This window comes from Oncorhynchus mykiss, chromosome 12, assembly GCF_057628025.1.
Source record: "Oncorhynchus mykiss isolate SJ-2025 chromosome 12, ASM5762802v1, whole genome shotgun sequence".
Classification (NCBI taxonomy): Eukaryota; Metazoa; Chordata; class Actinopteri; order Salmoniformes; family Salmonidae; genus Oncorhynchus; species Oncorhynchus mykiss.
The window spans coordinates 69,382,922-69,409,219 of record NC_143033.1 but is presented as its reverse complement, the minus strand read 5'-3'; the positions used below and the strand labels follow the sequence as shown (position 1 = coordinate 69,409,219).

Genomic DNA, 26,298 nt, shown 5'->3' with positions numbered 1-26,298 from the left:
AACCAATGAGCCTCGTGTGTGTGTAGAGATTATTTATTTATACTTCTATTTTTTCAACTATTTATTTACACGGTTATTTTTATATATGTTTTATTTATTTATTATGTGAATTCACAACTCTGCGAAGTAAAACACATTTTATACTGAATAATGTATTATGTGCTAGGTATTTTTAGGCTATAGAAAATGTATCAACGTTTTCATGCATTGATTTTTGTATTTATGAAGACCATTGCATGCTGTATTTATTATTGCAACAATATTGGAAACGTTCGTTATTGTAACGATTAAATACATTTGAAATAAACTAATGTGACCTCTAACAGCTGAAATATATTTTTAATCTAACATATTTACATATGGGCCTAATAAAAAGGTCCTTAGATAGGCCTGATAATGTCACACAGTGTTGTTGTGTCTTAAAACTTGAAGACTGATGATATCACACAACCCGTGCATAACGGCTGGGAAACCCTTTAAATGCGTCCACAGTGGAGGCAAGATAAGAAGACATTTCAGCACCATGGCAAACAAACAGACAGGATCGGACATGATTACAGCAATCCTGAATGAATCGTGAATAATGATTAGTGAGAAAGTTAAAGACGCACAAATATCATACCCCCAAGACATGCTAACAGCATTACAGTAACTGCCGAGGTTTGCATTTTTTTGGAGATGGGGTATGATATTTCAAATCAAATCAAACTTTATTTGTCACATGCACCGAATACAACAAGTGTTGACCTTACCATGAAATGCTTACTTACAAGTCCTTACCAACAGTGCAGTTCAAGAAGAGTTAAGAAAATAGTTACCAAATAAACAAGTAACAAATAATTCAAAGCAACACAATAAAAATAACAATAACTAGGAAATTTACAGGGGTACCGGTTCTGAGTCAGTGTGCCGGGGGTACAGGTTAGTTGAAGTAATTTGTACATGTAGGTAGGGGTGAAGTGTCTATGCATAGATATTAAACAGCGAGTAGCAGCAGTGTACAAAACAAATGGAGGAGTGGGTGTCAATGTTCTGGCCATTTGATTAATTGTTCAGCAGTCTCATGGCTTGGGGGTAAAAGCTGTTAAGGAGCCTTTTGGTCCTAGACTTGGCGCTCTGGTACCGCTTGCCGTGCGGTAGCAGTGAAAACAGTCGATGACTTGAGCGACTGGAGTCTCGGACAATTTCATAGGCTTTCCTCTGATACTGTCTATTATTATATAGTTCTCGAAAGGCAGAAAGCTTTGCCCCAGTGATGTTCTGGGCCGTACCAACTACCTTCTGTAGCGTCTTACGGTTAGATAAAGACCAGTTGCCATACCAGGCAGTGATGCAACCGGTCAGAATGCTCTCGATAGTGCAGCTGTAGAAATGATTGAGGATCTGGGGACACATGCCAAATCCTTTCAGTCTCCTTAGGGAGAAAAGGTTTTGTCGTGGCCTCTTCACGACTGTCTTTGTGTATTTGAACCATGATAGTTTTCTGGTGATCTGGACACCAAGGAATTTGAAACTCTCGACCCGCTCCAATACAGCACCATAGATGTTAATGGGGGCCTGTTTGGCCCGTGTCAGTGATTGGGTGCAGAGATTAGCGGAGTCAGGCGCAGGACACAGGTTTGAGCAACACAACTGAGTTTACTCACAAAAATTCTAGCAATATTTCAAATAGGAAAATACATACAAACTAACACCTACAACAACCACTAAGACACCAACAATCATGGACAGAACAGAAATGTATGCCAGAGGGTTAAATAAGGAACCTGATATGGGAATTGAAACCAGGTGTGTGTAATACAGACAAAAGAAAAAGAAAATGAAACATGGATCGGTGGTAACTAGAAAGCCGGTGACGTCGACCGCTGAACACCACCTGAACAAGGAGAGTGGCCGGGTTCGGCGGAAGTCGTGACAGTACCGCCCCCAGACTCTAGATGTGAATTGGGGACCCCAATCAGAAACTATATCCTCAGGCACCCCGTAGTGCCGGATTACGTGGGTGAACAGGGCCTCAGAAGTTTGTAGAGCCATTGGGAGACCGGGCAAAGGAAGGAGGCGGCAGAACTTAGAAAACCAATCCACAATGACCAGGATCGTGGTGTTTCCCCGTGGCGGGGGAAGATCCGTCATGAAATCCACCGATAGGTGTGACCGCGGTCGGTGTGGAATGGGAAGGGGTTGTAATTTCCCTCGGGGCAGATGTCTAGGTGCCTTGCACTGTGCACATACCGAACAAGAGGAAACATAAACCCTCACGTCCTTAGCTAAAGTGGGCCACCAGTACTTCCCAGCAAGGCAGCACCCCGTCTGACCGATGCCAGGATGACCAGAGGAGGTTGACGTGTGAGCCCAACAGATCAAACGATCGAAGACATCAAACGGAACGTACAGACGCCCAGCTGGACACTCAGGGGGAATGGGCTCTGCATGTGACGCCCGCTCGATGTCTGCGTCCACCTCAACAGCCAACAGCTCCCGGTCCCCCACATCATAGTTTCGCTCCACCGGGCTGAGCTTCTTCGAAAAGAAGGGGCGGAGCTTTGGTAGCGTACCCGAGCGCTGAGCAGCTCAGCTCCTATCCCAGCCTCGGACGCGTCCACCTCTACTATGAATGCCAAGGAGGGATCAGGATGAGGCAGTACGGGAGCCGAAGTAAACAGAGCCTTCAGGTGACCAAAAGCCCTGTCCGCCCCAGCTTACCACTGCAGTTGCACCGGTCCCCCTTCCACAAGGAGGTAATGTGAGCCACTACCTGACCAAAACCCCGGATAAACCTCCGGTAGTAGTTGGCAAACCCTAAGAACTGCAGCAGCTCCTTTACCGTGGTTGGAGTCGGCCAATTAAGCATGGCTGAAATGCGGTTATTTTCCATCTCCACCCCTGACGTGGAAAAGAGGTACCCTAGGAAGGAGACGGACTGTTGGAAGAACAGACATTTCTCCGCCTTGACGTATAGGTCATGTTCCAACAGTCGACCAAGCACCCTGCGCACAAGGGACACATGCTTGGCGCGAGTAGCAGACTATATTAGAATGTCATCTATATACACCACTACACCCTGTCCGTGCAGGTCCCTGAAAATCTCATCCACAAAGGATTGGAAGACTGATGGAGCATTCATTAACCCATACGGCATGACGAGGTACTCATAGTGCCCAGAAGTGGTACTAAATTCCGTCTTCCACTCATCTCCCTCCCCCCGGATACGCACCAGGTTGTAAGTGCTCCCGAGATCCAATTTTGTGAAGAAGCGCGCCCCGTGCAATGACTCTGTCATACTGGCGATGAGAGGTGCTGTAACTGTATTTTACCGTAATCTGATTTAAACCTCGATAGTCAATACACGGGCGTAAACCTCCATCTTTCTTCACAAAAAATAAACTCGAGGAGGCAGGTGAAGTGGAAGGCCGAATGTATCCCTGTCCCAGAGATTCAGCGACATATGTTTTCATAGCCGCCGTCTCCTCCTGTGACAGAGGATACACGTCACTCCTGGAAGTGCAGCACCTACCAGGAGATTTATCGCACAATCCCCTGTCGATGGGGTGGTAATTGAGTCGCCCTCTTTTTACAGAAGGCGAGTGCCAAATTGGCATATTCGGGGGGAATGTGCATGGTGGAAACCTGGTTTGGACTTTCCACCATAGTGGCACCTAAGGAAACACCTACACACCTCCCTGAACACTGACAGGCCAATCCCTTGAGAGCCCTCTGTTGCCACGAAATAATAGGATCATGAGAGGCCAACCAGGGAAGGCCCAACACAACAGGAAACGCAGGAGAGTCCTCGTTTCTCCTCGTGACCCCCCTGTGTTCCCATAGCAATGGGAGCTGTGACCTCCTTAATTAGCCACAACCCCAAATGACGACTATCTAAGGCATGTACAGGTAAGGGAACATCAACAGGAACAATAGGGATCCCTAATCTATGTGCCAAGGAGAGGTCAATAAAGTTCCTAGCTGCGCCTGAATCTACTAGCGCCTTATGCTGGGAATGAGGGGAAAACTCGTAGTCATCCAGAGTCGGGCCTTCCCTTCCGCAGATGGTGTTGGCCCACTCCAGGTCTTTTCCAGTCAGGCAGGATATGAAGGAGCTCACGTCCCAAAGGGGCCGGCTGAACAGCTGTCAGGTAGAGCTCCAGCTGGAGTAGGAACCCCTGGCACCCGGCAGCTGTTCCGTGATACACTCCGGGGGCGAGAACCCAGGTGTGTGTAATACAGACAAAACAAAATGAAAATGAAACATGGATCGGTGGTGATTAGAAAGCCGGTGACCACACTGCCAGTTCTCTGACCTCCTCCTTAGACTGGTCGTTGTGGGTGATCAGGCCAACCACTTTGTGTCGTCAGCAAACTTAATGATGGTGTTGGAGTCGTTTTTGGCCACACAGTTATTGGGTGAACAGGGAGTACAGGAGGGGACTAAGTACACACCCCTGAGGGGCCCCAGTGTTGAGGATCAGCGTGACAGATGTTTTGTTGCCTACCCTTACCACCTGGGGGCGGCCCATCAGGAAGTCCAGGATCCAGTTGCGGAGGGAGATGTTTAATCTCAGGGTCCTTAGCTTAGTGATGAGTTCCTGGGAAATCAGTATGTCTTTCTCGTCAGACTTGTAAAGAAAAAAGCTTCTTCCAGTTCGTTGTGAGTAATCGCTGTTCTGATGTCCAGTAGATATTTCCGGTCGTAAGAGATGGTAGGGAGAGGGAGAGGGAGAGGTGTGGTGCCAAGACAAGTAAAAAAATAAATGACAAACAACGCAAAAAAACAATCTATTTGTGCATCTGGGTAGGCATATAACGTGAACGTCTAGCAAACGAAAGGCAGCGAGTTTGTATCTCATCACAGACAACCTTATCATTTTAAGTAACGTTGTAATGGTAAGAGTTTATTTTGTCCTTGTGATATAATATTTTAGCTTCTGTAACTTTCTCACTTATTATTCAAAGATTCATACACGATTATCAAAAATTATTGTAGAATCCACATAAATGTAGAAGTGCTTAGAAGCATATTCTTCTTTTGTTTACAGTAAAAGTGACTCCAAAATGACACAAAACATGATCTACCATTAATTTCTATTGGACACAAAATAAATCTGAAACTTAACCAAAACAAACAGCAAATGCATCCAACTAGTTTGTAGAGTCGCAAACTGGATTTAGTCATTGGGAGCTATCAAAATGGGACCAAATACGTGTTACTACTTCAATACACATATAAGTTAATTTCTCCCAATACTTTTGGTCCCCTAAAATGGAGGGGGTATCTACAAAAAGTGTTGTAATTTCAGAAAATATGTCAGATCTCCCCAAGGAGATGTGGGTGTGGAGTCAGGCGCAGGAAAAACAAGTTCCGAAAGAAAAGGGCGTTTCATTTAACAAGTTCAAAATAACAGGACTCCGGACTACAACAGTAGCCACAAACCATACTAAAACACCTGTTAAAAAATGAACAAGAGAAAACGCAACCCAAAACTTACTGACAGTCAAACAAAAACAATCCCGCACATAACCCAAATGAAATGGCGAGATTAAATATCCCCTCTAATTAACCAAAATGAAACCAGGTGAAACACAAAACAAACATAACCAAAAGAAAAGGGGAAAAAAAAGGATCGGTGGCAGCTAGTAGACCGGTGACGACGACCTGCCGAGCGCCGCCCGAACAGAGAGAGGAGCCACCTTTGGTGGACGTGGACGCAGGCCTCGAGGACGACCCAGAGGGCGAGGTGCAGGGCTATCAGGATGGAGGCGGTGGAACTCACCCAGCAGAGATGGGTCCAAGATGCCCCCCACCGGTACCCAACACCTCTCCTCCGGACCGTAAACACGCACTGAAACGGCGACAGGTCCGTGGAGGAGTGGCGAAGTGAATTCTGGAACGAACCTCGCCCATTCTCCAGGCCGGTCCTGTCAATACGACCGCAGAAACCTGCCCAGATCCTGGTTCACTCTCTCCACCTGCCCATTACTCTCAGGGTGAAAACCAGATGTCAGGCTGATCGAGACCCCCAGACGCTTCATGAACGCCTTCCAAACCCGGGAAGTGAACTGGGGACCCCGATCAGAAACTATATCCTCAGGCACCCCGTAGTGCCGGAAGACTTCTGTAAACAGGGCCTCGCAGTCTGTAGGACCTTAGGGACACCGGGCAAAGGGAGGAGACAGCAGGACTTATAGAACAGATCCACAATGACCAAGATCGTAGTGTTCCCCTGTGACGTAGGAAGATCACTAAGAAAGTCCACAGACAGGTGTGACCGAGGCTGCTGTGGAACGGGGAGGGGCTGTAACTTCCCTCTAGGCAGGTGTCTAGCAGCCTTACACTGAGCGCACACCGAACAGGAGGAAACATAAACCCTTACATCCTTAGCCAAGGTGGGCCACCAGAGCTTCCCCCTAAGAGCACGCACTGTCCTCTCGATCCCCGGATGACCAGAGGAGAGTAGCGTGTGGGCCCACTTGATCAATCTATCACAAACACCAAGCAGGACGTACCTCCGACGCGCTGGACACTGTGGTGGAGGAGGTTCTAAACGAGACGCCCGCTCGATGTCCACGTCCACCTCCCATAATACCGGTTACACCAGACAAGAAGCCGGAAGTATGGGGGTGGGATCGATGGGCCGCTCCTCGGGTATCATAGAGATGGGACAGTGCGTCGGCCTTCGCGTTACGGGAACCTGGTCTGTATGAGATAGTGAAGTGAAATCTAGTAAAAAAAAACATCGCCCACCTTGCCTGACGAGGATACATTCTCCTCGCCACTCAGATGTACTCCAGATTACAGTGGTCAGTCCAGATGAGAAAAGAGTGTTTCGCACCCTCAAGCCAATGTCTCCACACCTTCAGAGCTTTTACAACAGCCAGCAACTCCCGATCCCCCACATCATAGTTTTTCTCTGCCGGACTGAGCTTCCTCGAAAATAAAGTGCAGGGGCGAAGCTTCGGGGGCGTGCCCGAGCGCTGTGATAGCATGGTGCCAACACCAGCCTCGGACGCGTCTACCTCCAATATGAATGGCAAAGAGGGGTCCGGATACACCAATACGGGAGCATCGGTAAACAATGACTTCAGACGACCAAAAGCTCTGTCCGCCTCCGCCGACAACTGCAAGCGCACCGGCGCCCCCTTCAGCAGTGAGGTAATGGGAGCAGCAACCTGCCCAAAAGCCCGGATAAACCTCCTGTAGTAATTGGCAAACCCTAAAAAACGCTGCACCTCGGAGTCGCACGGCCGCAATGCGGTCACACTCCATCACCACCCCAGATGTGGAAATGCGATACCCCAGGAAAGAGACAGGCTTGTTTGGAGAACATACATTCCTCGGCCTTGACGTACAGGTCATGCTCCAACAGTCGTCCAAGTTCCTTGTGCACCAGAGACACATGCGCGGAGAATGTGGCGGAATAGATCGGTATGTCATCGATGTAAACCACTACACCCTGCCCTTGCAGGTCCCTGAGAATCTCGCCAACAAAGGATTGGAAAATGGCTGGTGCTTTTTTCAACCCATACGGCATGACGAGGTACTCATAATGGCCAGATGTGGTACTAAACGTGGTTTTCCACTAATCTCACTCCTGGATTCGCACAAAGTTATACGCGCGCCTAAGATCCAGTTTTGTGAAGAAGCGTGCTCCGTGGAATGACTCCACCGCCATGGCGATGATAGGTAGCCGGTAACTGAACCCCACTGTGATGCAATTTATACCTCTATAGTCAATGCACGGACGCAGGCCTCCCTCCTTCATCTTCACAAAAAAGAAAGTCGAGGAGACAGGTGATGTGGAGGGCCGAATGTACCCCTGTCCCAGATATTCGATTTTTCTCAGGATTTCACCTGCAATATCAGTTCTGTTATACTCACAGACAATATTTTTACAGATTTTGAAACTTTTGAGTGTTTTCTATCCTAAGCTGTCAATTATATGCATATTCTATCATCTGGTCCTGAAAAATAGGTGGTTTAGTTTGGGAACGTTATTTTTCCAAAAATAAAAATAGTGCCCCCTAGTTTCAAGAGGTAAACAAGTTCAAAATAACAGGACCCCGGACTACAACAGCAGCCACAAACCCTACTAAGACAGTCCAGGGAAAAAAACACCTGTTCAAAAATGAACAAGAGAAAACGCAACCTAAAACTAACTGACAGTCAAACGAAAACAATCCCGCACAAAAACCCAAAGGAAATGGAGAGATTAAATATCCCCCTAGTTAACCAAAATGAAACCAGGTGAAACACAAAACAGACATAACCAAAAGAAAAGAAAAAAGGATCAGTGGCAGCTAGTAGACCGGCGACGACGACCACCAAGCGCCGCCCAAACAGGGAGAGGAGCCACCTTCGGTGAAAGTCGTGACAAAATACCCTCAAATTAAAGCTGACAGACTGCCCATTAACCTCATAGTCATGGATCATTTCAAATCCAAAGTGCAAGAGTACAGAGCCAAAACAACCAAACGTGTCACTGTCCCAATCCCTTTGGAGCTCATGGTGTTTGTTAAATTTCTCAAGCTCAGTCAATTTGGTTGGGAATAATTGATAGATAGCAGTATTCATACCTTGTCTCTAACTTGACCAATGAGGAACACTAAACATCTCTTGGAAAGCCATTCTGGTGTGTCTTTTGCGTTAAAATGTGTGTAATTGTCCCACTGAAAAATGTAGCGATAACCGAGTGTTAGGTCTTCAAAGGACTAAGGCATGTTTCCCTCTACTTTTTCCTCTTGGCTTTACTCCTTTCATATTTATTTTGATCCTGACAAACTCCCCAGTCCCTGCTGGTGACAAGTCTACACATAACATGATGCAGCCACTGTAAAACGTGAAAATACAGACAGCAAGTGCATCGGTGATGTTGTACCCACAGCGTTTATTAAAACATTCCCCAACCAGAAACCGTGGATTGATGGCAGCATACACGCAAAACTGAAAGCGCAAACCACTGCTTTTAATCAGGGCAAGGTGACCGGAAACATGACCGAATACAAAAGGGTATCTATTCCCTCCACAAGGCAATCAAACAAGCTAAGCGTCAGTATAGAGACAAAGTAGAGTCGTAATTCAACGGCTCAGACGAGAGGTATGTGGCAGAGTCTACAGTCAATCACGGATTACAAAATGAAAACCAGCCACGTCGTGGACCAGGATGTCTTGCTCCCAGACAGACTAAACAACTTCTTTGCTCACTTTGAAGACAATACAGTGCCACTGACACGGCCCGCTACCAAAACCGGCGGACTCTACTTCACTGAAACCAACGTGATTAAAATATTTAAACATGTTAATCCTCACAAGGCTGCAGGCCCAGACGACATCCCCAGCCGCGTCCTCAGAGCATGCGCAGACCAGCTGGCTGGTGTGTTTACGGAAATATTCAATCAATCCTTATCCCAGTCTGCTGTTCCCAAATGCTTCAAGAGGGCCACCAATTTGCATGTTCCCAAGAAAGCTAAGGTAACTGAGCTAAACGACTACCTCCCCGTAGCACTCACTTCCGTCATCATGAAGTGCTTTGAAAGACTATTCAAGGACCATATCACCTATACCCTACCTGACACCCTAGACCCAAGCCAATTTGCTTACAGCCCCAATAGCTCCACAGAAGATGCAATCGCAACCACACTGCACACTGCTCTACCCCATCTGGACATGAGGAATACTTATGTGAGAATGCTGTTATAGACAAAAGCTCAGCATTTAACACCATTGTACCCTCCAAACTCATCATCAAGCTCGAGACCCTAGGTCTCGACCCCGTCCTGTGCAACTGGGTACTGGACTTCCTGACGGGCCGCCCCCAGGTGGTGAGGGTAGGTAAAAACATCTCCACCCCGCTGATCCTCAACACTGAGACCCCACAAGGGTGAGTTCTGAGCCCTCTCCTGTACTCCCTGTTCATCCACAACTGGGTGGCCATGCACGCCTCCAACTCATTCATCAAGATTGCAGACGAGACTACAGTGTTAGGCTTGATTACCAACAACGACGAGACGGCCTACAGGAAAAAAGATCATCAAGGACAACAACCACCCGAGACACTGCCTGTTCACCCCGCTATCATCCAGAAGGCGAGGTAAGTACAGGTGCATCAAAGCAGGGACCGAGAGACTGAAAAACAGATTCTATCTCAAGGTCATCAGACTGTAAAACAGCCACCACAAACATTGAGTGGCTGCTGCCAACATACTGATTCAACTCCAGCCACTTTAATAATGTAAAAATTGATGTACAAAATGTATCACTAGCCACTTTAAACAATGCCACTTCATATAATGTTAACATACACTACATTACTCATCTCATATGTATATACTGTACTCGATACCATCTACTGCATCTTGCCTATGCCGTTCTGTACCATCTCTCATCCATATATTTTTATGTACATATTTTTTCATTCCTTTACAGTGTGTGTATAAGGTAGTTGTTGTGAAATTGTTAGGTTAGATTACTCGTTGGTTATTACTGCATTGTAGGAACTAGAAGCACAAGCATTTCGCTACACTCACATTAACATCTGCTAACCATGTGTATGTGACAAATACAATTTAATTTGATTTGATTTGAGTTTCACTCTGTGATGTATTGTGTTGGATTTGCCACAGCATGTTTTATTTAGTTACAAAAGTTAATAAATTTGCCATGTTGTCTTTGCCATGTTGCAACCCGATTGGATGTTTTAGAATGAGTTATTTTTGAATACAGTGCCTTGCGAAAGAATTCGGCCCCCTTGAACTTTGCAACCTTTTGCCACATTTCAGGCTTCAAACAAAAATATATAAAACTGTATTTTTTTTGTGAAGAATCAACAACAAGTGGGACACAATCATGAAGTGGAACGACATTTATTGGATATTTCAAACTTTTTTAACAAATCAAAAACTGAAAAATTGGGCGTGCAAAATTATTCAGCCCCTTTACATTCAGTGCAGCAAACTCTCTCCAGAAGTTCAGTGAGGATCTCTGAATGATCCAATGTTGACCTAATTGACTAATGATGATAAATACAATCCACCTGTGTGTAATCAAGTCTCCGTATAAATGCACCTGCACTGTGATAGTCTCAGAGGTCCGTCAAAAGCGCAGAGAGCATCATGAAGAACAAGGAACACACCAGGCAGGTCCGAGATACTGTTGTGAAGAAGTTTAAAGCCGGATTTGGATACAAAAAGATTTCTCAAGTTTTAAACATCCCAAGGAGCACTGTGCAAGCGATAATATTGAAATGGAAGGTGTATCAGACCACTGCAAATCTACCAAGACCTGGCCGTCCCTCTAAACTTTCAGCTCATACAAGGAGAAGACTGATCAGAGATGCAGCCAAGAGGCCCATGATCACTCTGGATGAACTGCAGAGATCTACAGCTGAGGTGGGAGACTCTGTCTTATAGGACAACAATCAGTCGTATATTGCACAAATCTGGCCTTTATGGAAGAGTGGCAAGAAGAAAGCCATTTCTTAAAGATATCCATAAAAAGTGTCGTTTAAAGTTTGCCACAAGCCACCTGGGAGACACACCAAACATGTGGAAGAAGGTGCTCTGGTCAGATGAAACCAAAATTGAACTTTTTGGCAACAATGCAAAATGTTATGTTTGGCGTAAAGCAACACAGCTCATGACCCTGAACACACCATCCCCACTGTCAAACATGGTGGTGGCAGCATCATGGTTTGGGCCTGCTTTTCTTCAGCAGGGACAGGGAAGATGGTTAAAATTGATGGGAAGATGGATGGAGCCAAATACAGGACCATTCTGGAAGAAAACCTCATGGAGTCTGCAAAAGACCTGAGACTGGGACGGAGATTTGTCTTCCAACAAGACAATGATCCAAAACATAAAGCAAAATCTACAATGGAATGGTTCAAAAATAAACATATCCAGGTGTTAGAATGGCCAAGTCAAAGTCCAAACCTGAATCCAATCGAGAATCTGTGGAAAAAACTGAAAACTGCTGTTCACAAATGCTCTCCATCCAACCTCACTGAGCTCGAGCTGTTTTGCAAGGAGGAATGGGAAAACATTTCAGTCTCTCGATGTGCAAAACTGATGGAGACATACCCCAAGCGACTTACAGCTGTAATCGCAGCAAAAGGTGGCGCTACAAAGTATTAACTTAAGGGGGCTGAATAATTTTGCACGCCCAATTTTTCAGTTTTTGATTTGTTAAAAAAGTTTGAAATATCCAATAAATGTCGTTCCACTTCATGATTGTGTCCCACTTGTTGTTGATTCTTCACAAAAAAATACAGTTTTATATCTTCATGTTTGAAGCCTGAAATGTGGCAAAAGGTTGCAAAGTTCAAGGGGGCCGAATACTTTCGCAAGGCACTGTAGGTTTACTTCTTTTCACTTTGTCATTCAGGCCTGTAATGTGGAGTGAATGCAATGGTGTTGATCCCAAGCAGAGTTTTCTATCTGCTCAGCCAATACACACTGTAGCTATTTTAAAATCATCTTTAGCCTCATAGTGACATTCCTGAGTTTCCATTCACTCCCACCACTCATTTAGGAAGGATGTTGAGATATTTGCAGTTTCTGGTTGCAATTATACACAATCCAGAGATAAATTACCATACTTGACCTTACTCAAAATATTCAGGGGGTTGGGATTATTTATTAAACTCACCTGATCTATGCCTGTCTAAAATATCTTGCAGACATGCTTTAAAAGCTCATTTGTGGATCTGAGGTTTAATCATTGTTTGATATTCACACTCCACTATCCTTTGACATTACAGAGACAGGGGAAGTTGCTCTCAAATCCTAAGAACCACTACTTTTGCAAACAGTTGGACCACATTCATGAAATAAATAATAACAAATAATTATCATTCAATTGTGTGAATAATATCTCTGGCTGTCATTTGGCGCTTTTGGCGGCCATCCATGGTTCCTGAAGTCTCCACATTCGTCGCCGCCTGCACTGTGTGTGCACAAAATAAGACTCTGCGGTAAGCTCCGGATGGCCTTCTTCAACCACTCCCTGTTCCTCACCGCCCCTCGTCCCATATCTCTCTGGACATTGTTACTGGGCTTTCTCTATCAGATGGCATTACCACGATCCTGACGTTGGTGGATAGGTCTTCTATCCACCCATTTTATTCCCCTTCCCAAGTTACCCTCAGCCAAGGAGATGGCTCAGCTCATGGTGCAGCACTTCTTCCGTATCCATGGACTTCCGGTCGACATGGTCTCCGATCGTGGTCCTCAGTTCTGGAAGGCATTCTGCACCCTCATTTGGTCTCCGGACAGCCTGTCCTCTGGTTTTCACCCCTAATCTAATGGTCAGTCGGAGAGAGCCAGTGAGGACTTGGAGACGGCTCTTCATTGCCTCGTCTCCGCCAACCCCACCACCTGGAGCCAGCAACTTGTGTGGGTGGAATATGCCCGTAACACCCTTCCCTAATCGCCCTTCAAGTGTTACTTGGGATATCAGCCCCCGCTCTTTCCTGAGCAAGAGGAAGAAGTTAGCATACCCTCTGCCCCGATGTTCGTCTGCCGCTGTTGCCGTACCTGGAAGAGAGCCCGGAGTACCTGGAAGACCACATCTAGGTATCGGCGACAGGCGGATCGCCTACGGACCGCTGATCCCCGCTATCGGCTCGTGCGGAAGGTATATTTTTCCACTCAGGACCAGCCCCTCCCGGTGGAGTCTCGTGAACTTTACCCTCATTTCATTGGCCATTTCCACATCTCTAAAATCCTTAGCCCCTCTGCTGTCCGTCTCCTGTTGCCCCGCACCCTCCGTATACATTCCACTTTTCATGTGTCTAGGACTAAACCTCTGTCTCACAGCCCATTGTCTCCTGTTTCCAGGATTACGTATCTTTGCCTGCGTTGACCTACCATTGCCTAACATCCTGTATCTGCCTGAATCTGATTTGAATTACGAATTTTTGCCTGCCTTGGCTTACCTTTTGCCTGCCTCTTGTAATATAATAAACTCTGAGACTTGTACTATCCGCCTCCTGTGTCTGCATCTTGGTCTTAGTCTGAGCCGTTAGCAGTGTTGTAATGTTAGAGTTATGTTTAAAATCCAATTTTAAGAATATAAATTGTAGAAATGGGTTACGACTTTGTGGTGTTTGTGTGTGGTCAGGGGGAGACCCAGCTGTATCCTAGAGGAGCATGGATATTGGTCTAAGTTCCAACGTTGTCATTATAGGTGATGCTTAAATAACCAATATGAAGATCATGCGTGGCTATAAAATATTCAGTGTTAGTCTTTGATTGAATTGGATACACTGTGTGTTATTCTTTTTATTACCGGTGGGAGAAAAGCTATGCACACTGAGAATTGCGTTTCAACTTGTAACGTTCTGGGTGTCGTGAGTGGGAAGTCAGGCGCAGGAAACAGATAGTTCAATATAGTGCTCTTTTAATGCACACACGATGAACAACGGCCACCCACGAAACACTGGGTGCTCAAAACAAATGACCCAGACACTGGGGACGAAAACTGTCCCGCAAACTACACGAACATAAACCAACACGTTCGTCTACACCAAACACAAAGGTTACAATAATTAATCCCGCACAAAGAAACGCGCGGGCCGGCTGACTAATAAAGCCCAACTAATTACAACAAACTCAAAACAGGTGTAACCAATAAACACATAAGGAGGGGGGGGAAAGAATCAGCGGCAGCTAGTAGGCCGGCGACGACGAGCGCCGAGCGCCACCCGAACGGGAAGGGGAGCCACCTTCGGTCGGAGTCGTGACACAACTGGCAGGTCAACTCTTTCAACAAAACTTGACACAATGGAACACTATCACATTAGGGGAGCTGCAGGTCCTTCTTGCTCGACAAAATATGACATATTCAGAATGTGGAGGTTCTTGGTGATGTTGTTGTATTTGTTCATTGCATTACACAGTAGGCTATTACCTTATTAATCATATTATCCGTGTAATTCATTGTATTAATATTATTCACAAGGAAATTCATATTCAAGTTATTTGTTATGTTTACTATTTTTCCCGGGTTAGAAACATGAGTGTGCATCTTAACCCTCGCATTGGAGACAAGGTGAAGAACTACTTCAAACAGCTGGATGACTTTATTTCACATGAGGTAAAACATCTCCTATGTTTACTTTTTTGTTTGTTTTTGGGTCCCTATACCTATGATGTAACCCTGTGTGTGCCATGTTTAATTTTAAAATAAAATAAAATATATTCGTTTCCTGCTTTTTCTTTCAGAAATCAGTTCGTGCGCAGAGAGTTGAAATAGAGGGCATCCTGAGACATTCTCAGACGAATTTAACAAAAATGCCAAGAATGTACGTGTCATGGTAGCATGTTGTAGTTACATTTTGCATAAGTTTATTAAAACATGTTTTATAAGTAATAGTGTTCTTTATAAGTAAAAAGTTCTAGATACAACCAAAAAATGTTTTATTGATTGTTTCATATATATCACCCCTGAAGGTTCTATATAGAACCCTTTTCTAGAGTGTGTATAATATTTGAATAAACACACGCACACACAGTTTATATTTGTTAGAAATGTGCTAGTAATTTTGTAAAGATGTGTGACCTGAATGAACCGATTAATGAAGACGAATTTCTCAATGAAATGTTACCATAATACCATACCAACATCATCTTCAATGAAAAACAACAAACGCCTTTACAATACACTTTTAAAAAAGACATCAAATAATTGTGGCATTTTATCACTGTTAAAAATGGTTTATTCATGTAGTTATTAATAATATAAAGTATATACTGCAACATAATCATTATTATATTTTGAATGTTAGTTCAATGGAGAGTACCAATCGCTCTTAAAACAAAGCCTATACTCTTCAGTCGCTGGGGAGGAAAGGTAATAGATGCAGAGGTCCCATCAACTTACATAACCGGAGGAATAAATAAAATATGTATTTACAAGCCCATTAAAGACAAGACTATTGAATACAGAGACAGATTATCTACGTGAAAGAAGTATCATACGCACACATTCCTAATGGCCCAGATTCAAAAGCCCCCGCAATATAGGCTCAAATGTAAGCAGTATTCCCAAGGTCAGTACTGCCTGTGCACTTCATAGGCTACCAGTGTCTTTTTCTGAAAACCGGGAGCATATAGAATATATATCAAAATATTTCAGACCACCCAAACCTGTTTCTAAAACGAAATAAAGTAATGTTGAGTGTGTAATTCATACAACCCATACAAGGTTGATCTGTATCTTTACATAGACAGTTGGTGTTACGGTGCGTGAATGAGGACCCAAAAGCGAATCAACTTAAACAGAGCTTCTTTAATTACCAAACATAGGTAGGCTCAGATGGACCGGCAGATTCCGACAGGACAGGACAAGGTTACAGCAAACATGACGACAGTCTGGTTCAGGCATGAATGACACAAACAAACAAGAATCCGACAAGGACAGGAGCAGAAACAGAGAGAGATATTGGGACCTAATCAGAGGGAAAAAAGGGAACAGGTGGGGAACGGGGTGAATGGGTAGTTAGAGGAGACAAGGGACAGCTGGGGGAAAGCGGGGGAGAAAAGGTAACCTAACACGACCAGCAGAGGGAGACAGGGTGAAGGGAAAGGACAGAGACAAGACAACATGACAGTACATGACAGTTGGGGTCCACAAACCACAATTACCCTATAAGCAGGTGGTTACAACGTAGTTGACACCAAAGTTTCTGTGTGCAACTGAAAAGGTGTTGCGTTTTCAAACATTAAATACTTTGGTTTTCGAAGTGAAAGGCCAAACTAAATGTGTTCTATATGGTGATATTTATTTCGGCCATAGTCGAATCACATGTTTATTTTTTTCATCAAAATAATCCTGGTTGAAAGGTCAAAATTTCGTGATAAAATAGCAAATAGCTCAAGATGTAACAATTAGTCGAGCGATGCACCTGTCCTTTCGATGCATTTTCTCCACACGTACAACAACACTTAGGTATGAAAGTGTAAGGGAACTTCCACCTTTCACTTTTGGAACACCTTGCAGACTCGTTGAATAAAGGATCGACACAGGTTGGAGCATGGGAGAACTTGGGTGGCAGAACTGGTATTGATCAGTCAGGAAGAACACGTTATATCTTTATCCGTTGCGGACAACTTACTTTTGTCGGAATTATAGGAAGTAGTCTATCTTTCGGAAGTGCACCAACGTTGATTGCGGACAGACCGAGAACTACAGTAGACCTACGCTAAAATGGGTTCAATCAGCTTTTGGATGTGCTTGGTCATGACGATTTGCACCTGGAATAAAACCATCGGATGCACATGGATGAAGACACTGCCTCGGTCTCCGAGCATGTTCCAAGTGTTCAGCAACAACACCATAACGATGCTTCAGAAAATGGTAGAAAATGTTTAATCACTTGTTCCTGGTCATTGAGCTCTTGTCATCTTTTCAACATTTCATGAGCTGCTGTGTTTCATTGAAATTACCTGACTCCTTTTTGTACAATAATAATAATGCAATATTTTGTTTATATTTTTTGGCATCTCAGGGTCATGAAGTCTCTCGAGGACCTCAGATCACTTTCCCTGACAAACAATACAGACAAGTCAATAATTTCAAGGTAAGAAATATGCATAAAAAATGTTTTGTTCTATCCATAACTCTTTTTTTTCTAAGAGTGGATTAAACACTGAATTCGGGAAGTATTCAGACCCCTTCACCTTTTCAACATTTTGTTATGTTACAGACCACTTCTAAAATGGATTACAAATAAATAAAAAACCATCATCAATGTCCACACAATATCCCATAATGAAGAAGCAAAAAACAGTTTTTGTTTTTCATAAATTAGAAAAAATGTCGAAAAACATGTTTTGGCTTTGTCATTATGGGTTATTGTGTGTAGATTGATGAATTAAATCATATTTATTACATTTTAAATTGAGGCTGTAACGTAACAAAATGTACAGATAGTGAAGTGTTCTGAACACTTTCCGAATGCACTGTATATAATTAGGTTATAACGAATTTACAATTTGCTATAATTTTTCGATATTTGCCATCAATTCATAAGGCATATACTAATACAAATCACTCTTCTTCTAGGCTGACGAACAGATTGCCTTCATTTCGCGTACTCTGAACGCTATAAAGAAATTGTACAGCAGTGGTAAATATGAGTCCACCGCCTGGGACCAGAAAGGAGTTGACAAGTTTATGAATGACCTCTATCGCCAGACCTCGGAGCTGGACCAATGCGTATGTCATTTGTGATTTTCGCCTCTTTAACAGTAATGCAAAAAGGAAAACATTATACTATCCTTCTTGATTATAATATAAGTAGCTACATGTTAATCAAAACATAATATTAAATGAATGATTTGTATTTTGTTCTAACAGGTAAAGGCTATGAAAACTAGACTGTCAAAATCTGTCAACAGAGTGAACAAAAAGATGAGCCTTCACTTCAAGTTCCTGAAGCATTTCTTGAAACGCGAGGTATGTTGATCCAGTTGTCTTACAAAGAGAGTACATTCACCAAATCTGGATGTTTTTATGTGATGATACAATATGTGTCTATTCTAAAAAATGAACAAGTGTATTTCGTTTATGCAGGATTACAGCGCGAGCGGCTGGGAAGACATAAGGACAGTGGTGCTGGCACACCTACAAAGACTAGACACAACATTAAGTAGCAAATGAGCGTTATGTGTGTGTTGTGTAGATATTTGTTATTTATACATCTATTTATCTATTCATATATCTAACTATATCTTTTTACATGTTTACTTATTTGTTTTTTAACGTATTTATTTATTGTGTAGTCATGTATTCACAACTCCGAGGAGTAAATATTTTTTTTATTCTGAATAGTTATGTGATTGACTTAGGCTATACATAGCCTAATGTATCAATGTTTCCGTGCATTTTTTTTTTATTCATGAAGGCCATTGCATACTGTATTTATTATTGCAACCTGATAGGAAATGTTTGTTATTGTAATAATGAAATATATTAAAATTAAATAAATGTGTCCTCTACAGCTGTAATCTTTTTTAATCAAATAAATTGTAATTTATCGCATACACACATTTAGCAGATATTTTAACGGCTGTAGCTATATGCTTGTTTTTCTAGCTCTACCACTGCAGTAATATCTGACAATACAAAACAATACACACACATCTAAAAGAAAATGAATGGACATAAGAAACATAGAAATATGTCGGAGTCCGGAGTATATATACACAGTACCAGTCAAAAGTTTGGACACACCTCAGGGTTTTTCTTTATCTTTACTATTTTCTACATTGTATAATAATAGTGAAGACATCAACACTATGAAATAACACATATGGAATCATGTAGTAACCAAAACATTGTTAAACAAATCCAAATATATGTTATATTTGAGATTATTCAAAGTACCCACCCAGCTTTGATGTCTGCTTTGCACACTCTTGGCATTCTCTGAACCAGCTTCAGGAGGTAGTCACCTGGAATGCATTTCAATTAACAGGTGTGCCTTGTTAAAAGTAAATTTGTGGAATTTCTTTCCTTCTTAATGCGTTTTAGCCAATCAGTTGTGTTGTGACAAGGTAGGGGTGGTATACAAAAGATAGCACTATTTGCTAAAATACCAAGGCCATATTTCTGTCAGGAACAGCTCAAATAAGCAAGGAGAAGTGACAGTCCATCATTACTTTAAGACATGAATGTCAGTCAATGCGGGAAATTTCTAGAACATTGAATGTTTCTTTAAGTGCAGTTGCAAAATCCATCAAGCACTATGATGAAACTGGCTCTCACGAGGACAGCCACAGGAAAGGAAGACAGAGTTTATTAAGACCCTGATGGAACAGGTGTTTTCGAACTGGGTTGGAAAAAAGCCTGCACCTTCTCCTGCTGGTCTCCAGGGCCGTGCAGACAGTTTTGGTGACCACTTCCCTACAGTATAATATACTATGATCTTTACAGTTAAACAGACTTTGAAAATTATTTGAATTAATCCCAATATCAGACTTCCCAATCCCAATCCCAGACTTTGAATTAATCCCAATATTATTTAGAAAAAGGGAGAAATGAACCAATGCCAAGTTTTGACCTTGCAGAGTCAAAAACGTGCACAGCACTATGACACACACACACACACACACCCACACACACACACACACACACACACACACACACACACACACACACACACACACACACACACACACACACACACACACACACACACACACACAAAGAAAATAGAAAGTTCCAACAAATCATGTTGTCGTTGCTTGTCAACATTGCATACATAGCAGACAACAGTAAATTGAAAGTTGGTTACGTCATTGTGAAAATGAAAGTTGGGAGATGTGGGTATTGACGCTGACGTTTCCCATTCACTTTTCCGTTGTAGCGCAACAGCAGAGGACTACGGAACAATATTTCGGACTAACTTTGATCGAAAACCACTAAATGAATGTCTTATATGGCTACATTTCTTAAGAAGTTTGGGTTTTCGCCTTCGACGATATTATCATACTTTTTTTTCGTTTCAAGCGAAGTTATTAGCAGTTGAAAGCAAAGCTCGCGAATAGCCTATAGTCGCTAGTAATAGTCAAGCCGATATCTATCTATTTAAAGCTGATTTCAAGGAGAATGTGAATAGATTTTCTTGTTTTTTTTTTCGGAAGTCACCGCCTCCGGTAGGTTGATCGGTGGGAAATTCTCCATACAGTTTTCCCTTTCCCAATTCCACATAAAACTACTTAACACAATTAACATGTTCAAACTTATCTGGAACACTAACAGCGAAACAAATAGCTGTTTACAATGTATACAATGCAGAGCTGGACTTGTATTTGTCTTATTATTTGCAGTATGCAGAGCGTGTGTCATTGCTGTGACTGGAGCCGACACCACTACGGTCACTTGAGCGCAGAATACCTTTCCCTGCTGGACCAGATGGTGAGTTATTAGCACACTGTAAGATGAGACTGAATGCATGTATTAAGGACAGCAAAACAACCAACCAAGTAAAATAGTCATATGTTTCATGTTTAGCATCTGTGTTAGAAAACTGTTAGCCTATATTTGAATATACATACTAAAAGGGCGCTAAGGCTATAATGACAGAGATATCAAGAGACGCTATCTACATTAGGCCTACTGTACTTGCAGTATAAGCTATACTTTATGTCTGTCTTGATTGCTCTTGAAGTACACGTGACTTAACACCCTATATTGATTGTTTTCCAGGGAGGAGATATAACAAAGCAGAATGCCCCAGTCTTTTTCCCAACATCACTTTACAGACACATAGATGATGCCGAGGTAAAGGCTAGAATTTTTACTAATCATGTTCTGATATGCTTTGGTTTTGCGGTCTTGACCCAATGTTATATTGATGCCATAACGGAAGCCTATACTGTTTATAATCTTCTTTTTATATCTTCCTGTGTAGGTTGAGGACAAAGTCAGATTCCGGAACGAGGCCATCTATAAAATCACAAAACTGTTTGATGGGAATATGAAGTCCGTCACCTGGAACAAGAAAAACCTGGACGATTTCCTCAAAATTCTAGAAAACCAATTTGAGAACCTTAATTCCTGCGTAAGTAACGGGTCTATTTAAAGTATAATCCCTGTTCAGGTCAGGGTTCTCCAATCCCGTTTATGTCGAGGTACCCTCCTGTAAGTTTTCACTCCAACCCCAGTTGTAACTAACCTGGTTAAGTTGATCAACTACCTAATTAATCAGGTGTGGTAGATTAGGGTTGGAGTGAAAACCTAAAGGAATGCAGTTCTCCAGGAACAGGGTTGGAGAGCCCTGGTTTAGCTGTAGCCTACTAACTCTACAAGTGGAGAAATTGACTTATAAAGTACACATATGTTCAACTTTTTCCACATTTTGTTACCTTACAGACTTTTTCTAAAATTGATCAAATTGATTTTTCCCCTCTTCAGTTTATACACAATACCCCATAATGACAAAGCAAAAACCATGTTTTAGATATTTTGTCAAACATAATAACAATACAAAACTGAAATATCACATTTACGTAGGTATTCAGACCCTTTACTCAGAACTTTGTTGAAGCACCTTTGGAAGTGATTACAGGCTTGAGTCTTCTTGGCTATCATGCTACAAGCTTGGCACATCTGTATTTGAGGAGTTTCTGCCATTCTTCTCTGCAGATCCTCTCAAGTTCTATTCGGTTGGATAGGGAGCGTCGCTGCACAGCTATTTTCAGGTCACTCTAGAGATGTTCGATCATTTTAGCGTAAGTCCGGGCTCTTGCTGGGACACTCAAGGACATTCAGAGACTTGTCCCAAAGCAACTTCTGCGTTGTCTTGGCTGTATGCTTAGGGTCGTTGTCCTGATGGAAGGTGAACCCTCGCCCCAGTCTGAGGTCCTGTATGCTCTGGAGCAGGTTTTCATCAAGGATATCTCTGTTCTTTGCTCTGTTCATCTTTCCCTTGATCCTGACTAGTCGCCCAGTCCCTGCCAATGAAAAACATCCACAGCATGATGCTGCCACCACCATGCTTAACCGTAGGGATGGTGCAAGGTTTCCTCCAGACGTAATGCTTGGCATTCAGGCCAAATATATTTCATAAGACCAGAGACACTTGTTTCTCATGGTCTGAGAGTCCTTTTGTCAGGGAGGTGCCTTTTGGCAAACTCCAATCCGGCTGCAATGTGCCTTTTACTGAGGAGTGTCATCCGTCTGGTCATTCTACCAGAGATGGTTGTCTTTCTGGAAGGCTCTCCTATCCCCACAGTAGAAATCTGAAGCTCTGTCAGAGTGACCATCGGGTTCTTCGTCACCTCCCTGACCAAGGCCTTTCTCCCCCGATTGCTCAGTTGTGCCAGGCGGCCAGCTCTGGGAAGAGTCTTGGTGGTTACAAAGTTCTTCAATTTAAGAATGATGGAGCCCACTGTTTTCTTGGGGACCTTCAATGCTGCAGAAATGTTTTGGTACCCTACCCCAGATCTGTGCCTCGACACAATCTTGTCTCAGAGCTCTACGGACAATTTCTTCAACTTCATGTCCTGGTTTTTGCTCTGACATGAACTTTCAACTATAGGACCTTAAATAGCAGGGTGTGACTTTCTAAATCATGTCCAATCAGGTGATTTTACCTCCAATCAAATTGTAGAAACACCTCAAGGCTGATCAGTGGAAACAGGATGCACCTGAGCTGAATTTTGAGTCTCATAGCAAAGGGTCTGAATTCTTATGTAAATAAGGTATTTCTGTTTTTCCATTGTCATTATTGGGTATTGTGTGTAGGTTGATGAATCATTTTTTTCTTTAATCCATTTTAGAATAAGGCTGTAACGTAACAACATTTGGAAAAAGGGAAGGGGTATGAATACTTTCCAAACGCACTGGATATGGGTTATTACAGATTTTGAGCCCGTTTGCCACATCACATAAATAATATTGCAGCAATGAGAAATGTAAATTATTGTGGATTATAATTCATGGAACGTTTTCATGGGCTTTGATGCATTTTTCATTATGGCAAATCAAGTTTGATATTTTAAAGTGGAAATTACAATCTTTAGAATCCTTTTCAAACATTGAATACACATTAAATTTCAATTTCCTGCCGTGCAGAAAAATTCTCAGAAAAAAAGGGATCAAATGAAGATCCTACATCTGTATGATGCTAAAGTATTGTTTCATTTTGTCCGACATGTATCACCTGCCATGAAACCTGAGAGGAGACTGAAACGGTACTTCAAGAAGTTGAATAGGAAGGTTCTGAGAAAAATGGTGAGTTTGATTTCGTATGGAAATGTGTTTAATACATGTAATCATGAATATAAACTAGGGTAAACAGGGGCAGTGTTCTTTAAAAAAAATAGTGAGTACTGGGGACATATGTATTAAGCATCTCAGAAGTGCTGATCTTGTATCAGGTCTCCTCTGTACTTATTTATAGTGATCTTGAAGACAAAACTGATCCTAAATCAGCTCTCCTACTCCGAGAAGCTTAATGCATATGGCACCAGTTCATTCTATGTTGTTCAAGACAATATGGTCACTATTTTGCCAAGAAAGTTCACCCCACTAATATTTGAAATGTTCTGTTTTTCAGAACTACAGTGCTCATCAGGAAAGAGATGAAACGTCATCTGCAAATATTGGATATCCTTATGGCACAATTGTACTGACAATCCAGACTCATTTCAGAAGCTACACCCTTACCAGTTTATAAAGCATGAATACAATCATGTGGGACCCTGTCAGTCTATTTATTATATTTAAATAATAAATTATCGTTTTTTATTTTAATAATTTATTATTTATATTTTGTATTTCCGGCGACAAAAGCCTGCCATGGAAACAGGCGGAGGCAGATGGAGAGATCAGGAGTTACGGCAGAGACGGGAGCACGAGAGCCAACCCCCCCCCCCCCCAAAAAAAATTGGGGAGGGACACAGGTTGGCGAGCGGAGTTGGTCACGGTTCCAGTGCCATGTTTTACGCACTATTTCTTTGTTTTTGGCCGAGTGTGGCTCCCAATCAGCGGCAGCTGTCTATCGTTGTCTCTGATTGGGAATCATACTTATGCAGCCTTTTTTCCCACCTGTGTTTTTGGGGTATTTAGTTTCTGTTCAGTGTCTGCACCTGACAGAACTGTTTCGGTTTTTCACTTTGTTCGAGTGTTTTTTGAGAAATAAAATATGAACACTTACCATGCTGCGCTTTGGTCCGATCCTCATTCTGACGAAAGTCGTGACAGAACTACCCACCACAAAATGACCAAGCAGCATGGCCAGGCGGAGAAGGGATCCTGGGTACGGGAGAGAAGGGAGTTTAGGTCATCGTGGACATGGGAGGAGATCATGGCAGGCGACAAAAGCCTACCCTGGAAACAGGCGGAGGCAGATGGAGAGATCAGGAGTTACGGCAGAGACGAGAGCACGAGAGGCAACCCCCCCCCCCCCCCCCCCCAAAAAAAATTGGGGAGGGACACAGGTTGGCGAGCGGAGTTGGTCACGGTTCCAGTGCCATGTTTTACGCACCGTGCCTTCAGTGCACAGTCACAGCTCGGTGCGTGCAGTACATGCTCTCCGTACCTGCCCCGTAAAGAGGGGTATCCAGCCAGGAAAGGTGGTGCCGGCTCAGCGCTCCTGGTCTCCAGTGCGCCTCCTCGGGTCAGGATAACCTGCGCCTGCTCTGCGCAAGGTGTTTCCAGTGCACCTGCACAGCCCAGTGCATCCTGTACCAGCGCCTCGAACATGCCGGGCTAAAGTGGGGATTCAGCCAGGAGGGGTTGTGCTTGCTCTAAGCTCCAGACCTCAGTGTGCTTTCACAGCCCAATGCGTCCTGTGCTGGTCCCCTGCACTTGCTGGATTGAAGTGGGTATCCAGCCAGGATGGGTTGTGCTTGCTCCACAAACCAGGCCTCCAGTGTGTCTCTCCAGCCCGGTGAGTCCTGTGCCTGCTCCACGGACCAGGCCTCCGGTGTGTCTCTCCAGCCCGGTGAGTCCTAGTGAGTCCTACTAATGGTCAATAGTGAATTGTAAATTGGAGTTGGGTTTCAGTTCAACATCTGTTCGGATTCTGTGGAATGCCACTCCTGAACTCAGTGCCATATTGTCATAGGTCTGTACATTGAGTCGGGGGCAGGATGTGGCCATTGGCCACGTTGTACTGCAAGGACTTCTGATTGGTCAACCCCAGGCTGGGGAGGGGGGTTATAAAAGGCATCCTGTTCCTATGTTCAGTGGGGAAAAGCTGAGGACAGGGGAGATTGAACATCTACCTCCCAGCATAACATATTGATTTGTCGTCTCACAATAAACCAATTTTCTCCCCTGATTTGCTTTGGAGTTTCCGTTATTGAAGAAAAACATAAATTGCTAACAGATGCTGCCATAGAGTTACATTAGAAGTGCCCATCCAAGAAGGCTCAAGGTCATTGGCCACAGCTAAATGACCTTAAATCAAGATATATCTGCAAAAGCTTTGACTGGACTGATTTAGTCAACATCCAGCGTTCAAAATCTTAGCTCGCAAGCTAGACAAGCAGTCATCATCATGACTCACGTTGACAATCTACTGTCAAATGCTTTTCAAGCCTTGTCATATGAAGAGATGCTGTAGATAAAACGTATAAGTGCTCATCTGCCATTAGACATGAACATTACACAACAAGTTGGAAATTGCAAATTCAACAATGAGGTTTGTAAGGAATCAGTGGCTAATTTCAAATAACTAGCCTGCTATTCAGTAAACTTGTGTGTGTGGTCCAAGTATGGGTTTAAGGGTCTCTTTCCAAGATTAAAATTATAAACTTTCAACACCACGGGCCAGAAAAGGTTGAATACATTGG

At 43.3% G+C, this 26,298-nt stretch overlaps 2 protein-coding genes and 1 long non-coding RNA gene across 3 annotated transcripts in view; all 3 read left to right on the top strand.

Annotated features, from left to right (window-relative positions):
• Window positions 1-15,246, top strand: part of LOC149979350 (uncharacterized) — a 41,228-nt gene extending 25,982 nt beyond the window's left edge. The window contains exons 3-4 of the long non-coding RNA XR_016485203.1: window positions 15,001-15,085; window positions 15,214-15,246. This is a non-coding gene — a long non-coding RNA (uncharacterized LOC149979350). The remainder of the gene's footprint in view (window positions 1-15,000; window positions 15,086-15,213) is intronic.
• A 1,805-nt stretch (window positions 15,247-17,051) lies between these two features.
• LOC110539160 (interferon a3) lies at window positions 17,052-18,671 on the top strand. The gene is made up of 5 exons (XM_021626120.3): window positions 17,052-17,347; window positions 17,499-17,570; window positions 18,056-18,208; window positions 18,350-18,448; window positions 18,566-18,671. Exons 1-5 carry the CDS (start codon window positions 17,198-17,200, stop codon window positions 18,650-18,652), a joined length of 561 nt encoding a protein of 186 aa, XP_021481795.2. The 5' UTR covers window positions 17,052-17,197; the 3' UTR covers window positions 18,653-18,671.
• Window positions 18,672-20,167: 1,496 nt separating this feature from the next.
• Window positions 20,168-25,784, top strand: LOC118937714 (interferon a3-like). The gene is made up of 5 exons (XM_090193123.1): window positions 20,168-20,649; window positions 20,824-20,911; window positions 21,203-21,277; window positions 21,408-23,731; window positions 24,057-25,784. Exons 2-4 carry the CDS (start codon window positions 20,825-20,827, stop codon window positions 21,576-21,578), a joined length of 333 nt encoding a protein of 110 aa, XP_090049249.1. The 5' UTR covers window positions 20,168-20,649; window position 20,824; the 3' UTR covers window positions 21,579-23,731; window positions 24,057-25,784.
• Window positions 25,785-26,298: the final 514 nt, after the last annotated feature.

Excerpts from the sequence above, each read along its gene's own strand:
- LOC118937714 (XM_090193123.1), top strand. The coding sequence starts at position 20,825 with ATGCAGAGCGTGTGTCATTGCTGTGACTGGAGCCGACACCACTACGGT. Across the intron at positions 20,912-21,202 it reads TTTCCCTGCTGGACCAGATG|GGAGGAGATATAACAAAGCA; the intron begins GTGAGTTATTAG and ends ATTGTTTTCCAG. Across the intron at positions 21,278-21,407 it reads GACACATAGATGATGCCGAG|GTTGAGGACAAAGTCAGATT; the intron begins GTAAAGGCTAGA and ends CTTCCTGTGTAG.
- LOC110539160 (XM_021626120.3), top strand. The coding sequence starts at position 17,198 with ATGGGTTCAATCAGCTTTTGGATGTGCTTGGTCATGACGATTTGCACC. Across the intron at positions 17,348-17,498 it reads TAACGATGCTTCAGAAAATG|GGTCATGAAGTCTCTCGAGG; the intron begins GTAGAAAATGTT and ends TTGGCATCTCAG. Across the intron at positions 18,209-18,349 it reads CCTCGGAGCTGGACCAATGC|GTAAAGGCTATGAAAACTAG; the intron begins GTATGTCATTTG and ends TTGTTCTAACAG.